The sequence below is a fragment of the Mya arenaria genome, chromosome 2 (genome assembly GCF_026914265.1).
Source record: "Mya arenaria isolate MELC-2E11 chromosome 2, ASM2691426v1".
Lineage (NCBI taxonomy): Eukaryota > Metazoa > Mollusca > Bivalvia > Myida > Myidae > Mya > Mya arenaria.
In genome coordinates this window covers 38,442,719-38,459,861 of record NC_069123.1, presented here as the reverse complement: position 1 = coordinate 38,459,861, position 17,143 = coordinate 38,442,719, and the positions used below count along the sequence as shown (strand labels likewise).

Here is a 17,143-nt window from a genome sequence, read left to right as displayed (position 1 = left end):
ACTAACTCGGGACCGCATAGTACAATAACTTGTTTTGTTTTTGTTGTCTTTGTTCCGTTATGATTTCAAATACTGGACCATCGAATAGTTTAAGAGAGGGATGAGGTCATTAGGTTCTTTCAGAACATCAAGACTAGGACATCAAGATTTTACTGGACATGAACTCAGCAGCAATTCTACGTAGCAATGCCTTCGCCAAGAGGGAAGCAATCGTAAACAAAATACTTAACAAATGAATTGGACGCGAAAACTTTACGCCATAAATCAATGTGTTCAATGAGTGTGCGCTTGCTTGTACGTATTACACGTCTTTCATACAGCAATACTCACAGTGATGAGTTATATGGCTTTTGTGGAGGATTACAGTTTATAATATTTTCTGACTGAAATTTTTAGCAGAAGTTATGACCTCAAGCTTATAAATCAGAATATATCAATAAAATGTTGATGTTGAAGACATTTTGACGCCAGACAAATTCAATCACCTTATCTATGTGAGGAATTTGAGGCGCTAATGGGCAAATATTGAGGTAATGTGCCTAACATTTGTGCAAATTATCGTCATAAATGAAATATTTTACAAGGATAATACGATTAATATACATAAAACTGGACATATTTTCTGCTATTGGTAAGTTTCGTTGCACATAGGAGTAGAATGCTTTTAATAGAGTTTGGTTAAAAATTTAGACCAGAACAAGAAATACCTTTAATCATATGAAATTTGAGGATTAGAGCAGATAAATATTTTGGTACCTAAATAGAAACAAACGTTTAGCCGAATGACAATCCATATTAATTAAAGGTTTATATGCTGTAAATTGGTTAAGTCTCGCTAGGGCTTTATGTTCGCGATCTACTGTTAACGATATTAATGAATTACATAAGGACGGTTATATAAAATCATATTTAAGGATGTTTAACAATTGGAGGTATTCACTTAAGAATGATCTTTCAAATAATGACCTCTAACCATGTGTGCCTGAGGTCGACTGTTGCACACAGAGCAATCCCTTTTAGAATTGTTAGGTTTATAGAGTTTTTCTTTGTGATACACATGTAATATATAATATATTCAATTTTACTGTAGTGTTGCAATAACATCAAATTCATTCCAAAAGAAGCCAACATACTTATTGAATAAGTATATATCTCACCTCCTACATGAATGATGATATCCGATTGGCCTAGAGCGGTCACGTGCACGACGTGTATAATCCCCCCTCCCCTGTAATTTCCAGTATGTTTCATACCACCCCTGTAACTTTCATAATCCACAAAAGACATAACAAAATAGCGGCCGAAATATTTCTCTCTCGGCTTATCTTTTCACTGTAGGGGAGCTAACTCATTCAGAAGAGACGCTTTGATGCAACAAGAAATCTGCAAATGTGCTGAGGAGTTACCTTCAAGAAATTGTTAAAAAAATAACTGTTAAAAACAGATAGCTGTTGTTTTTTCCTTTTTATTACATTTATTGACTGTGATACATCTTTCTTGTACAGTCAAAATTTAACATAATCTTACTGAGAATATATATATATGCTGTCAAACCATGTTATTACTAGATTTACATTGTTATTGTATTTATTCCAAATAAACTTGATTACATAATCTTTTTGTACTTTTTAAAATATAATTTTGAGACAATATTTAAGCGTCACTGAATATTTTCATAACAAATACATTATATTTTAATATAATCTTATTATTAAAGGTACTCGGTGAGATATATTCGTTACACTGTTGGTAGCTGGGGGGAGCTTCGCTCTCGCATGGTATGAAACCACTGGGGTGTATATCACATACCCCCCAGCTCCCCAGCTACTAACAGTGTAACTAATAATATAGTTCAATTAACATGTTCAAATAATAACTAATAATTCGATATTGTTTGTATCCATCATTATGTCTCAATATAATTATTAAATAATAAAAATATTTTCCAACCCCTACATTTTCGTTCGAAACGCTGTTCTTTGAAGTGTTTAAGTAATGACATTATCCTTTGGTAGCTATGGATGAAATTTAGGTTCAAGTTAGAACATGAATTTTAAAGTCATATGTGCTATAATAATGTCTTAACATAAACATTCTCAATTTGGTATTACAATAAATTGAAAACAATAGTTATATATACCATATAATAATTATATAGTTTAAGTAAATAGTTCATTAGAAATAAAAATATATAGCAGGATTCGTACTTCGGACCATTTATTTGCTTCACCAGACCGCTACAGCTCAGACCACAGTTGAAGCTATACATGTTTATGTAACACAAACTATGACTTTATCGGTTTTATATGCACTGTATCAAAATTCACATGTTTATGATTATTGCTGTAGTTAAAATGAACATGTTACAGAATAACGCTTTCTTTCTTTATTCTAAAATAAACACACTATAAATGCTGACTTACGCCGAGAACGTGACTTTATTATAGGAATTGAAGAAACGGGAAATATTTCAACAAATGAAGACCATTTACATTGCTTCTATCATTGAATAAATGAATATCTTTAATTCAATATAAAAAAAAACGAATCAAGAAATGATACATTCGGCGTTGACTAGACATACTATTAATCTTGCAAATTACGGTTCAGAACATTTTATCGCGATATTTAGGGTCAACAATAGGAAAAGGAGTTGCCGACAAGAGAAGGAGATGTGGCGGTTGAAAGCAAAACGTTGTCGGGGTCTTCGCCAATCCATCAGAAGACAAGGAAAGTAATTAATCTTTCAGCTGATGTTTTCCCGGAAGGAAACTAGTCCAAGGTGTATGAATGACGTACTTCCATCGGACAAACCAATCTTTTGTGTCTTCTTTTGTCCACATTTTGTCATCTTAGGAAGATAAAAACAAAGATATGAAAGAATGAATATTGATTTTACACTTTTCTGTCTTAAAGAATACCAGTTTTTCTTCCATGTAATATATAATTTAATCGTATGTGATTTTAACAATGCCGCTTGTACTGAGGACATTGCATTGTTTTTCGCAAGAAATGCGAAAATCTACGTACCGAATCGTTTGCAACCTTTCCTTTGCAATTTATATTTACCATACTAAAGCACTTCAAGTGATTTTACCTTCATTTCAGGTAAATAAACTGACATTTAATGGGTCGCATCAGAAACATATATTAGTAAAAGAATGTCCGTAAGTTATTGATATATTTGCTTATAGTATGTCAGATCAATCACATGAACCATGTATGAGATCATGAGCACTGGATTCGGGTTAACAAACAGACAGAGGCAAAACCTGTAAGGCTGATATATTTAATGCGACCTTTAGAATAAGTGTGACAAAATATTAAACTACTGTAGGTAGCAAGGCTATGACAATACCTTGTCTTTCCTCTCTGAAAAAAACAATAAAAAAGCCTAACAAATTGAGACCAAATTTTAAGCAAAGTCGACCATTAAAGACAGCTGGTTGTTGTTGAGTCACGTTGCACACAAATAAATAATTGGAAGCTTTAGAGCTAATTAAAGTACATTTTGTCTGTTAAAGTCGTAAAAGCTGTTTCCCAGACAGAAAGCTTCGAAGATGTGTCACGATAGCCTTAATTGTACTTGGTCATTTTGTCATTATACACACTGGGGATTGGGCGAGTCCAATCGCCGATTTTTCGGCCGTGATGGCCGAGCGGTACTGTGGATCTCACTCTGGATCACAGGTTCTTTTTTTCGATCCCAAGGTATTACATATAGAAAGTACAGGTTTTCACCAAGGAATGGTATATTGTATGTAGCTACATGAACATAGCAGATTGTAAAAATCTGTAGAAATGTTCGTCGATGAGAAGATCTTCTAATTATTGTCTTATTCATAAAAAAATAGCTTTAAAAAAAAGTTTGAAATGTTCTCTTCATATTTTCCACTTTCACTAGTTTTCCTCCGTTTAGAAATATGCAAACAATAACAAACATGTGTTAATATGTATATTGAGCAATTATCAGTCGAGTTCCTGGTCTTTTCAGTACAGTATTGAATACGAAATACTCGTTTATCTTTAAATATTTGCTGATTCAGCAAGATTTATGAGATAAATAATGTTTGAGATAAATTCATTTCTTGGAGGTATAGATTTGGCATTTGGATACCAGAGAAATTAAATCACCTAACCAATGTCATTAATTTGCAAATATTGAGATACTTTGTTTGAATGTTTATTGCAAGATTGTGCGTCACAAGAAGATGCCAATAATCGTCCGTGTTCATCAGGAGACATTACATTACACATTCTTCCGTACATTTTTTCGTCAGAGTTATAGTACGGTTCATACAAGAGCTATATTAATAACGAAGCTCTTGTCAAGTTTAAAGTTGATACAATAAATGCAGCTTGTGTTTATCTATTCATTGGTCATACAATGGAAACTCTAGAGGGAAACCCATCATCCCAAACAACACTGCAAAAACATCAACATCAAACAGATAACCACAGAGAATCGCACAAGCCAACAAACATTAACAATAATTATGATTTCCTTTTGACTGGAAAACATTATAAGCAAGCATTTAGGCCTGTTTTATCAGTTTTCGCATAAAGTGTGCTTCATATTCATAAAAATCTCATTTGAATAAAAAATGTCAAGTGTGAGTTAGCGCTTTATTATTGGCCCTTTTAGTTGTTGCTGGTGTGTTTTCCAGAGAGAATGCAACAGAAAAATATGTCATAATTTGCTGCATATTAAGAGGACCTTTTTGGCGCGCAAAATAAATAAATCCACGTGTCGACTCGTTAGGCAAAATTTCCTGTTCAATTTAAATTAAACATATTAAACACTTTACGTGAATCTAACTAAATTTCATGTTACGAAAATGACATTTAGTAGGTCTAACCAATTAGAGAAGATCCGTAATTTCTTGATAGCTTTGCTCCATGTTTATACGCATCGAAAACACTGGTTTAGATAATAAAATAATTATTCATCCAATTCCGATGTTGCTTATATGCGATATCAATCTTGTGAACATAGTGTAGTGTTTTAACATTAGATCTGGGTTAAGAAAAAGAAAATAGCAAGAGGACAACACACATGGGGAGCCATATGTGGAAATAGCAATGCTCCTAGTTAAGTTTATCAAAGACATAATGCAACATATCCTATAACCAGAGTTTTGTATCTTTTCAATATTTTCTGACTGTAAGTATAAACACGTTTTATGGCCTTCAGTTAATAAATCAGACAATATCAGTAATTTGTTTGTGTAAAAGTGGAGACGTCCCAACGTCTATCCAAAGTTTACAGAAATGGAGGCATTAATATGTCAAAAGTGAGATACTGAGCTAAAACAAATCTTCGGATATTTGTAACGAACTTGTTCTTCATTTAATTAATGGTTGCATTATAATCTAAGAGATCGTAGGCTCTTGTTAGGAGGAAATGCAAATGTCCACGTGCAGACCCGTTTCCAACATTTCCTTCTTTCTTCTCATGAAGGATAACGTGTGGCATTGGGAAGAGAGGTGCAGAAAAACACGATATATGTACATCATAGACGATAGGTGATCACTGTAAACCTTTAGGAATTCACCATCATTTAATATTTGTGCGCATTTAGATATTAAAAACCTCGGTTACAATCGTGTTATCAGTAATTAATAGTTCACACATGTCAAATACATTATTTAGTAAGTACTTAAAAGTTTATCCTTCACAATTTATGTTTGTTATAAATGTTTATGTATTGATTTTGAATAAGAGTGCCACTTTAAAACTATACTTTTCGCAATTCAAAGCTGCACTCTCAAAGATTAAACTTTTTTTTTTTTTTTTTGGCTATCTTACGATAATGCGTCAAATCATGATTATTATTCTTGTATAAAGATGATAAATACTGGATTTTACACAATGACTGTGTCAAAATATCAACTAACAGGAGCGACACAAGTAGATGCCAAAATCGTCCAATTGTAGTTAAACAGGGGGAATAAAGCAACGCATACTTTCGCACATCTTTTGTCAGAGTTATGAAACGCGCTATACATTAACTGTAATTAAAAAGGAGGTTGTGCTAAGGTTAAAGTTGATAATTTTATATTTAATGCGGCACTGACAAAACTAAGCCATGACAATATCTCATCTTTTTCAAATCGAGCAAAGCATTGTTGAAGTGAAATATCCTTGCCAAGAAATCAACATGAAATTTAGATTCAATGAAAATATAATTAAACTGTTTAATGCGAAACGCACAGGACCAGCTTTGCGTACAGAGATGCTTAGTCATGTTCAGGAATTGGCGAGTACTTTGGCCGATTTATCAGTGACTACGACCTAGTGGTTGGCGGATTTCGGATCAGGGGTTACGTAATTAGATCCCCGTCGGGTTCTTTGATGAGATAACACTAGTTAATACCCAAGAATGGTTAATTGTTCTAAGTCATATGTTAATAGCAGATTTTAAAACCCTTACCCTAACATTAAGATCCATACGGTGTATATTAAATGTTCAAAGGTGCAACGCAAAGTTAATCTTACCTTCAACTTAATTTTTAGACTATCTGCGCATGCGCTCAGGTAGTCTTAAGACCACATTCTCAAAAGAACTACTTCTATTCATGTCGTTTTAACCCATTTTTTGTCTCAATGCGCTCTATGTTTAGCAGAATGACGTCGAAACAATACAAATAGATTGGTCGTGTTGCAGTCCGAGTATGAGTTTTTGCTTGTTCGGCTATTTCCGCGCTGTAATTATGTATCCCGGCGTTTTATTTTTAGCAGAATATAACTATTTTTAGATCGTTGTATTTATCAGATTAATGAGGGTCAAGATAATGGAGGCTCTGGTAGGAAGATAACACACAGTACTGATATTCACTCTAGTTTAGCCCGTGATGTTTCAGAAATTATTACCGACCGCAAGTGTCCCAGCGCCTGCAGGATTTGTTATTTAAACCTGACGTGACCTTGAAACACGCTTATTTGTAATGGTGATTTTTTATTTGACTTTTATGAGATAAGAAACAAATATAATTATTGTCGTAGTGTTAAAATAGTTGTATCCCAGGTTTCGCATTGCTAATGCTTCAAATACTATACATTGTAATTTACCTGCTACACAATAACAAGATACTATTCATTTTATGATTTTAGGCGTTTATATTTCTAATGAGATGTTTTCATTTTTTGCATAAAAGCTTCTTCCGGTATATTCTGGGCATAGTTTTAGACATAAGGCTTTCAATTTATATAAGCACACATGCCCTGATACGACAGCGAGTCATGCATACGTTGGGTGAAGCAAAGTAATTCGGATTAAACCTGTTTAAACTCCAAAGAGTACGAAGCATTCATAACAGTACTAGTACTATTTCTACACAGTTATACATACTTACATAAAACATTAATAACATTAAATTTATCAATAAACTTTAAAAAAGCACAATCATATTCTCATTTATAAAAACAGACTAGTTCCGATAATCCAAAAATAGTTTCAACTACATTAACTGACCTATATTCTAAACATAGTTTCAACATACATTAACTGACCACATGTTTGTCCTCACCGCGGGAAAACGACAAAATCTGATAAGCTCTGCATTTTAAAGGGTATTATTGCTAAAGTTGCTCGTAAAAATAAAATCATTTTCCTTAAAGAATTAAAACGTGTAAGTTCTTAAAAGTTGTCTAACGTATGCTATCTAATCAAAGCACCAAAAAAACGATTAAAAAGATCATTTACTGTAACTTCAAATACATGGGGATACGTCGAATGAATTGATATAAAGATGTGCATTTTGAATGGAATTATTGCTGAAGTTGTTTGTAACCACTTAAAGTGTGCAGACGTGTGAAAATGGGACAGTTATCGTCCAAAAGAGGTAACAGTGGTAAAAGCGTACACTCGGTACTAGTTTAAACGTAGAACTGTTGTATCCCAATTATTATGCCTTACGTCGAGCAGGGTAAAGATCCGAAAAGTAATTTCGAAAATAGTTTAGGTTTCGCACCCGACTTCCCCGTATCTAACTCAGTTTCTTTAAATCTTCTAATATATGGGTTTGGCTGAAAACTCTAAATATCGCATGTCAAATTTGACATTTGAAAAGCATTTATATTTCGGCGGAGTCAAGTCATAGAGAAGCCATTCGGCGCAGGCAGACCCTGATTAACTCTAATAAACCTGCATGACTCTCTGTCACAAGAATAATCGCCCGATTTAATTACACATGTCAAGACAATCGCACCTTTAAAAACATGACGTTTTTGGCACAGGTACGATTTTTCAAAACTCAGGGCAGACTTATGAACGTTATGGTGCTATCGCAATGGTTCTGTTATGTTTTACAGACAACAAATGCCCAAATTATTGTTTCTCATAAATTGATGTTACTCGTTTGAGTACATGTATTTGTTTTGATACAAAGTTTACGAATATGACACGAATCCTGTTGAGGATAGGTGGTTTTTATTGCCGATATTCATTAACAGTTGTATAGTGTAGGTGTAGGAATAGTTTTAGTTTATCTCGATTTTATGTCTAATTGAAGCTTTAATAACATATAATGGCGACTCGGTCTCTTTATTTATAAAACTTCAACACAAGGTATCCGAGCTTTTCTGATTGGTTTACAACGTATTTTGTAACAACTTAGATACATAGAGATATAAATTTTTTGATAACAAGGTATTTTAGATAAGAAAATGACATGTCATACCACAATTACTAAATCATCGTACGTTCGCTGATGTCAGCATTATATCAGTTATATTTGTTTAAGGGAGTGAGTTATGATCAGTTTGGGTCTATCAGTCACGAAGAAAGGAGGATAATAATTAAGGTTTTATTTTTATTTTTATTTTTATTATATCTAATTGTGCTGTTTATTTTACAATGTTTGTCTTCGTTTTGTAAAGCGTAGTGGCTTTTTTTTAATTATTGTTTTGACAATCAACTTGATATCAAAGTTTGGAAACAACTATTGAAAGAAAAGAAAGGAATGAAAAATACGCTGGCGCTTTTAAAGTTTATTTCGCAGAATTTTCCTGTATTATTAATAAATTTCAAAATTTAATTTATTTTGCATATTAATTGTATATCGTAAATCAAATAAAAAGGATATGTCAAGAGTTTTTATATACTAATCACTAAAATAATATTTACGGCGGCGCTTTTATATTTTGTTTCGCATATTTTGCCTGAATAGTTAAGAAAATGGCAAAACTTATAATTTATTTTGTAAATTGTTTGTTAAAGGACTCTCAATGGCTATTTTGATTTTATCGAATATATATATAAAAGGATCAATCATGAGTCTGTATAAATTTAACATTTTTATTTAGCGAGTTAGGAAATAGGTTAGTATGCCCACCTTTGATAAGTGTGCATACCCTAAGACGTATGTATTCTCACCTTCAAACTTAATTGTAAGTACGGTACAAGAAACGTATCATTCTGTATTTATGGTAAAAACATACGCAATTTACAAATGGTAGTACACTATATCAAAAAACTCTAAATGTTATATTACCATTATATAGAGCATAGAGTGTTCACTGTATGTTATTATCTCACTATACACATAACTTGTCTTATCTTATTATTTATTTAATTATTTGTGCTATTTTAACACTCTTTATTGTGTTATCATATCTTTGTATATACATAAAACTAGTAAATCAAGTCACGACAAATATCTTATTGATTTTTGTGCATCGCGAGCTTGTTCGCTTTTAAATTAGGTTTTCACATAGCGAAACCTGGTTGTAAGAATGGCGCAAACAACGGCTTTGTTCGGATGGGCAGAGTCAAACTGACTTATGATACTGAATAACTTGTGTATGGGTTGAGATAGTCTTTCCAAACTTTAACATAATCCTCTATGTCATACATCTTGCTTTCTTGTGTATTCTTCTTGTAATCTACATTCGATGGTGTCTTTTCCGGCTCTTTGTCTGATGCTTTTTTATTATTTCTGTGTTCTATCTTTTCTGCTGCCTTTGTGACTCTGGTACCTGCGACAACCCAAGTGTCACATATCTGTCCTGACAAGCACACATTGCAATAACAGCTCACTTCTCGGGTTTTAATCTTCGATTCACCTAGCCCAATTATAGCATGAATCTTCATAGTGCCCTTTATAGGTTTAATTGGCCTTTTCTCTATTTTCTTTTGTACTTCTTCACACTTCTTGGTCAAAACAAATCTGAAGTTGACATTAACCATGCTCGACTGTATAGCCAATCTGTAGAAGCCCTCTGCGTCCTGTATGACTACCTTTCCGCTTCTCATTGCTTCATCTGCAAGTCTTTTACATGTTCCGCCTAAACCGTCACACGGTCCCCTGCCATGGCCGGCTTCAAAGTAGTTCCATCGTGATTTGATACCATATACCGCCTCATGATTTGCGACCATATCAAATATATGTTTGTTTCTGTATTGGCTTGTGGGCGAATCGCTCCAGTAGTGAATTTTGGTCAGATTGACGTTTTAAGGAGCAGCACAAGTTCATCACCATTTTACGTGGGAAATGTGATGTTTCTTGATACTTTTATATAGAATGCCACCATACATCGTGTAACATTTCTGAGGTATTTCTGAGGTACTCTTCGTTTTTTAAACACATTTGACATACTGCCAAAGAACTCTAAAATTAAACATACGACCTATTTCTGTTTGTCAGGATTCATAATCTTAACAAATTTAAAAACACCTTTCAGCATTTTGATTCATTTGAAGTGGGTTATTTTAAAAAGAACTCAGTTACCCTGCCGGTCCCCAGCTCGGTCCAAGGGGAGGGCGCTTGCAATTGATCACGTTAGTGTATTAAATTGCTATAGATACATACATACAAATTATGACGACTATAAAAATAAATGCTCGACCCTTTTCTGCTTGTCGCGGTTCATAACTCTTGCACTTCTAAAACCATTGATGCATTTTTCAGGATTCAGGATTTTGATGCATTCGAAATGGGTTAGCTATATAAAGAGAAAAACGCAAATCTGCAACAAAATGTCTGCCGATCCTCATGCCAAAAAGGGGGAGGGCGGTGGCAAATTATCATGTAAGTATATGCTATACACTGTTATAGAAACGTACTTGGAAATACGTATAATAGTCAACCGTATATACAATGCCAGTTTGTCTCTAATTGACGTTTTCTGTGGCCCGTCATTTTTTTTTTACTAAACATATTCAATCTTACATGAAAAAAAACGATAACAAAACTAGTAATAGATGATACATTAGAAGACTGGATTTGAAATGTATTGTTCGCCTCTACTGATAATGTTTTATATCAAAATTCGTCTTTATCAATATATACATAATTAACCAAAAATTAGGCCTTAGGGTAAAACGGCCATGACGAGAGCATTAAAATCCTACGCGAGAGACATGAGGTTTCTTGTGGCTAAATGTTGAATGCCGTCATCCATTGTATAATATAGTATAGCGTTATGTAGCCATTTTAAGGGTTATCTGTATTTTAAGGTTTTCTTCGTTTTATATTTGAAATTATTCCAAAACACTTGCAATTCTAAACTTAAAATGTGTCTTATTTATGCTTGAAGCGCCCCATTATTATTATCACCAGTTTAAAACCATGAATGCACTTTTCAGCATTACGGAAGCATTTAAAGTTGATATACCACAAACACCACCGTAACCCTGCCAGACAAACTATGACGGTCCCAGTAAAAGGTGAAAGTAGTTGCGATTTATCATACAAGTATTTGAAATTGTTATAGATATATAAACATTTTATTTAAACAACAAAAACAACGTTTTAATTTATTCAGTTATATTTCTCTTATTTGTGCATTATTTGTATCATAGTTTATCGTTTGGTTTATTGGCTTAGTGATGTATTTGGATTCAAATACAGTATGATACATATAAGTTGGGCGTACTTGATTATGAGTTTAATATATCTTTACATTTGGAAAATAGAGACCATGAGAACCACCAGCATTCGGTTTAAATTCAAAAGGATGGGTCTTGAGTGCACGTTTGAAGAAAAAACATTACGACGTGCAACTGTTGGATTATTCATAACGACAATTGTACAGTTACTCCTTTTACTCTTCTTGACTGTATCGTGGAGAATCCATATGGAACCGCCGCCATTGGAGAGCAGCATGCACTGTGTGACATGCGATGATATCACACAAACGTACCCTTACACTGTCACAGAACACGTCATTGATGCATGGAGACAAATATCGGTATACTGTGGTCCAATTCGCCAAATTATGGAGCTCCGCATTAAAAACGTAATGAACATTTTTCATGGTTTTGCCTTTAAAAAGAAGTTAATTAGTTGATATGCATGTTGTTACTATAACTATCAACCAAACGTTCTTAAGCCAGTAATATAAGTTGTACACAATTCAAAATGGATTCATGATTTTATTTCTCAGTAGATGACAAAGCACTTCGAAACCAGTCATTTCCATTACTTTTTTAATTTCTCAAAATAAAACATCGATTTATTTTTATAACTGTTGTGAGAAGTTAGAAGTGCTTACAAATATTTTATACTAATGCAACATTCCTTTTCGTGGTTTTGCCTTTAGAAAATAAGATTGACAAGAAATGTTCGCTGTGCATATGTCTAAATGGTGTTTATAATGTTTGCTTTTTTTCTCAGGAGATGACAAAACAATACCTGGAAAACAGACAAGCAAATTCGAGTTAGTTATGCATTGACGAGAATCTACCTAAAATGATAAATGAGAACAAGTTAGAAGATTTAGAAAAATGTAGTTTGGCACCCCATTTGTATTTTATGTTTGAATACGTTCATTTTAATCATTTGAATTTTAAATGTACTGCATATATAGCAAACCTTATCAATTTTATTAAAACATAACATTTGCATGCACCAACTTTAAATTTCAAATATATATGTTATTTTTAATAAAAATCAAGGAAAGGTAACGAAAATTAATTGTTTTATTAATACCTTAATATAGGTCAATTTGTCGGAGAATCGTTTATCACCGACTGTGAGTGGCAGGGGATCAAAACGCCTACAGCAAAGCTGGTTGAAGTGGTAGATAGCGTACCAAGTGATATAGTCCAAGGTAATCATAACACCGTCAACAACGTTTCAGTGAGATTCTAATTTCGATATTATAATTAAATGATCATATAATGTGATTTAATTTTTTTTAATGAAGACAGCACAATGAAATATATAAAAATTGTATGTGTTATTTAAAAAGAATGTACATAGCCGTATTGGAACTTGTATCCTATTGATTGTGGTTGCCGGGAAAGTACAGCTTCTGACCTGTGTATTATATTGCATGTATTTATGTTCAATATCCAATATCTCAAAAAGACCCAGGGTAGAGAAAGCTAGTGTTCTGAAAAAAATATGCATATGTAAATGTTTAAATAAATCGGACATACAACGACAGAGTAGTTACGAATCCGCGGTCTATTGATACACATTTGACTGTTAATCCAGATGTTGCAATTTCGATTTCCCTATTTACAACTAGCAAAAACTTTCTTTAAAAATGAGAATTGGTGTGTTAAAAAATATATATATGTTTCACCGAGTTTGATTGCGTTTAAACATAAAATTAGTAGAATTCGTTAAAAACATGCACTGTAATGATCAAAAATTAGATCCAAGTCAATGTTTTTTATTAAAATTAAATGCAATCTTTACACGTTTTTGTCTATGGCACACAACGACTAAAACACTTTGGTGTATTGTGTTATAAAATTAAACAATCAACTTAAATGTATACTCAACTACATTAAAAGTTTTACTTAAAACACTTATAGACGTCAAATGAACACGTTTACGATATTCTCAAAATGAAATAGCAAATATATTTTTATTATAATTTCAAGAATATAAAATTAACACATATGATTTATTTATGTATAATAACAATATTAATTACAACCATGTGCAATTTAATCCGAATGTAAATTTTGAATGTCCTTCCCGTGAAAAAAGTGCCCTCTTCGTAGCCCTTTCCGTAAAGCATTTTTTTTTCAAACTCAATTAAACATGTCTAATAATAATCAAAATGTACGAAAGTACTCAAATTATACATCTTTAGTATAATATCAATATTATATAAAAATCGTGAGCAATGTTTTAATTATAATGTACAGTTTGCATGATCTATGCGGAAGCATGCATCCACTTTGCGGAAGGAGTCGAGTCATTTCATTTAGTTAGTGAATCTTTGAGGGTACTATAAAAAAGCAGTTTATTTGTTGTAGTCCTACAGTGAGATGATTGCACGAAATGCTTTAATACGACGTCGAAACCATCTAAATTAGCAATTATTCTTTATGACACATTTTTGAATATAGTATAGGTAGATGCTGGTGAAAAAAGTGAAAAAAGGGGATGAGTGAATTAATTAATAGCGATAATTTTGAGCGTTGGATTATCTTCAAAATTATATAGAAAAACATTTTTACGTAGTTTTAGGTTTTCCTTTTTCAATTCGTAAACATTTACCAAGTATTTCAGGTCCCAGTATCACAAAAGTCAAATCTCAATCTCAATCTCAACTCATTTTTCCACATTACAGTATGACATTATTAAAAAATACTAATGTTTTACTATTTTTAAAAGCACATTCTCACATGCATTATGTTCATTATCATTATTGTTCAATATTCTAAAAACAATTATTTCTACAGCACAAAATGTACTTGAGTCAAACTCAAAAATAATAAATTTGACTCAAGTACAATTTTTGCTCTCAAATATTTTTTCTATAAAATATTTATCAATTTTTTTTATCAACATGATGAATGAGAGAATGCAATTTTAAAAAGGGTAAAACGTTTATAATTTTGAATCATATGATGCTGTAATTCGATAAAAAGGGTTGAGACTGAGATTGAGATTTGACTTGAGTATTATCGTGATATTGGGGCCAGAACAAATTACTTGCAGAATGCAATTAGCTCTATAAGGCCATTATGGCCAATTAACATAGGCGTTACGGAGGCAGCAGGACACTAAATTTGTAAGGTTTAGGTTTTGACCGATCATCACATAAAAGGACATCCTCCCATTAAGTACGAAAAGATAAACATATCGCTGATGCACCTAAAACACAGTCTGAGGGACATCAGACGGAAGAACTGCGTGACAGTGATGTACGCTGGTGCACGTTCTATAACCAGAGTAGCCTTAACCAGCGTTGCATCCTCTATGTGCACATTACCAACAACCTTTCAAGATATTTCAATATTCTATATTGAAGCCACGTCTATATAAAGTCTGATGGCGTCTAAAACACACACACACACACACACACACACGCACACGCACACTCGCACGCACGCACGCACACACGCACACACACACACCCACACACTCACACACACATAACGACAGATATATTTAAGCATGATCCTTTGTGTAACTTTAATACACTATATTAATACCAGATTTCTTATTATATTGTCTTTAAAGGTCATTCAAAACTTCGATGGAACAAAAACAGCCGCACATTCACCGAAAACAAATGCATTCATCTCGAGCTCGAGGGAGAAATCTTCATCAAGAGACCAGGCTACTACATAGTATCTTCAACGCTACATGTTAATGCCACAGGAACGAACAATACAACAAAAACATTCAGTCACAACCTTAATATGCAGTCCGACAAATTATGGATGTTTGGTGTTCTTATGCAACGCAAAAGATCCATCAGAGAATCAAACAATGTTATTTTTACAAGTTTTATATCCGCGGTTTTTAAGTTTTATGTAAATGATAGGATATCTATATCTGTCAGCGACCCAAAGTATTTAGCTTATAACAATTCTAACCACCATTTCACTGCCTACTACACGTACGACATGTTTTAAATTCGATTTCCTGCTCAAAAAGAAATCTGTTCAACTTGTCCATAGTAAAATAGTATGTATCGGACAGCACGGATTAAATTGTGTCTATAAAAATTTCAATGTTTGATTTACCATTGTTTTTGACAATGACTTCATTCAATGTTTTTTTTTATATTCGCTGCATCAACCAGACACATCCAAGCGTTTATTCTTTGCTAATGTACTTAGACAGCGGCAAGGTTGTTGTTTGTATTGCATTTGACACTGATGCATTCATTTATAATTATTGGGTATTATCGCGTTAGACAGCTTCAGTGTTGTTGTTTGTATTGCATTTGACACTGATGCATTCATTTATAATTATTGGGTATTATCGCGTTAGACAGCTTCAATGTTGTTGTTTGTATTGCATTTGACACTGATGCATTCAATATTTATATTGGGTATTATCGCGTTAGACAGCTTCAGTGTTGTTGTTTGTATTGCATTTGACACTGATGCATTCAATATTTATATTGGGTATTATCGCGTTAGACAGCTTCAGTGTTGTTGTTTGTATTGCATTTGACACTGATGCATTTATTTATTATTATTATTGGGTATTATCGCTTTTGATAGCTTAAGTGTTGTTGTTTGTATTGCATTTGACACTGATGCATTCATTTATACTTATTATTGGGTATTATCGCTTTAGACAGCTTCAATGATGTTGTTTGTATTGCATTTGACACTGATGCATTTATTTATTATTATTATTGGGTATTATCGCTTTAGACAGCTTCAATGTTGTTGTTTGTATTGCATTTGACACTGGTGCATTCAATATTTATATTGGGTAGTATCGCGTTAGACAGCTTCAGTGTTGTTGTTTGTATTGCATTTGACACTAATGCATTCATTTATTATTATAATTGGGTATTATCACGTTAGACAGGTTCAATGTTGTTGTTTGTATTGCATTTGACACTGGTGCATTCATTTATAATTATTAATAGGTATTATCGCGTTAGACAGCTTCAATGTTGTTGTTTGTATTGCATTTGACACTGGTGCATTCATTTATAATTATTAATAGGTATTATCGCGTTAGACAGCTTCAATGTTGTTGTTTGTATTGCATTTGACACTGATGCATTCATTTATAATTATTGGGTATTATCGCTTTAGACAGCTTCAGTGTTGTTGTTTGTATTGCATTTGACACTGATGCATTCAATATTTATATTGGGTATTATCGCGTTAGACAGCTTCAGTGTTGTTGTTTGTATTCCATTTGACACTAATGCATTCATTTATTATTATAATTGGGTATTATCACGTTAGACAGGTTCAAT

General features: G+C 33.0%; 1 protein-coding gene across 1 annotated transcript; it reads left to right on the top strand.

The window, feature by feature from the left end:
* The first annotated feature begins 12,074 nt into the window (after window positions 1-12,074).
* LOC128214754 (uncharacterized) lies at window positions 12,075-15,830 on the top strand. Its single transcript, XM_052921391.1, has 4 exons — window positions 12,075-12,241; window positions 12,619-12,661; window positions 12,944-13,054; window positions 15,433-15,830. Exons 1-4 carry the CDS (start codon window positions 12,080-12,082, stop codon window positions 15,828-15,830), a joined length of 714 nt encoding a protein of 237 aa, XP_052777351.1. The 5' UTR covers window positions 12,075-12,079.
* The last annotated feature ends 1,313 nt before the right edge of the window (window positions 15,831-17,143 follow it).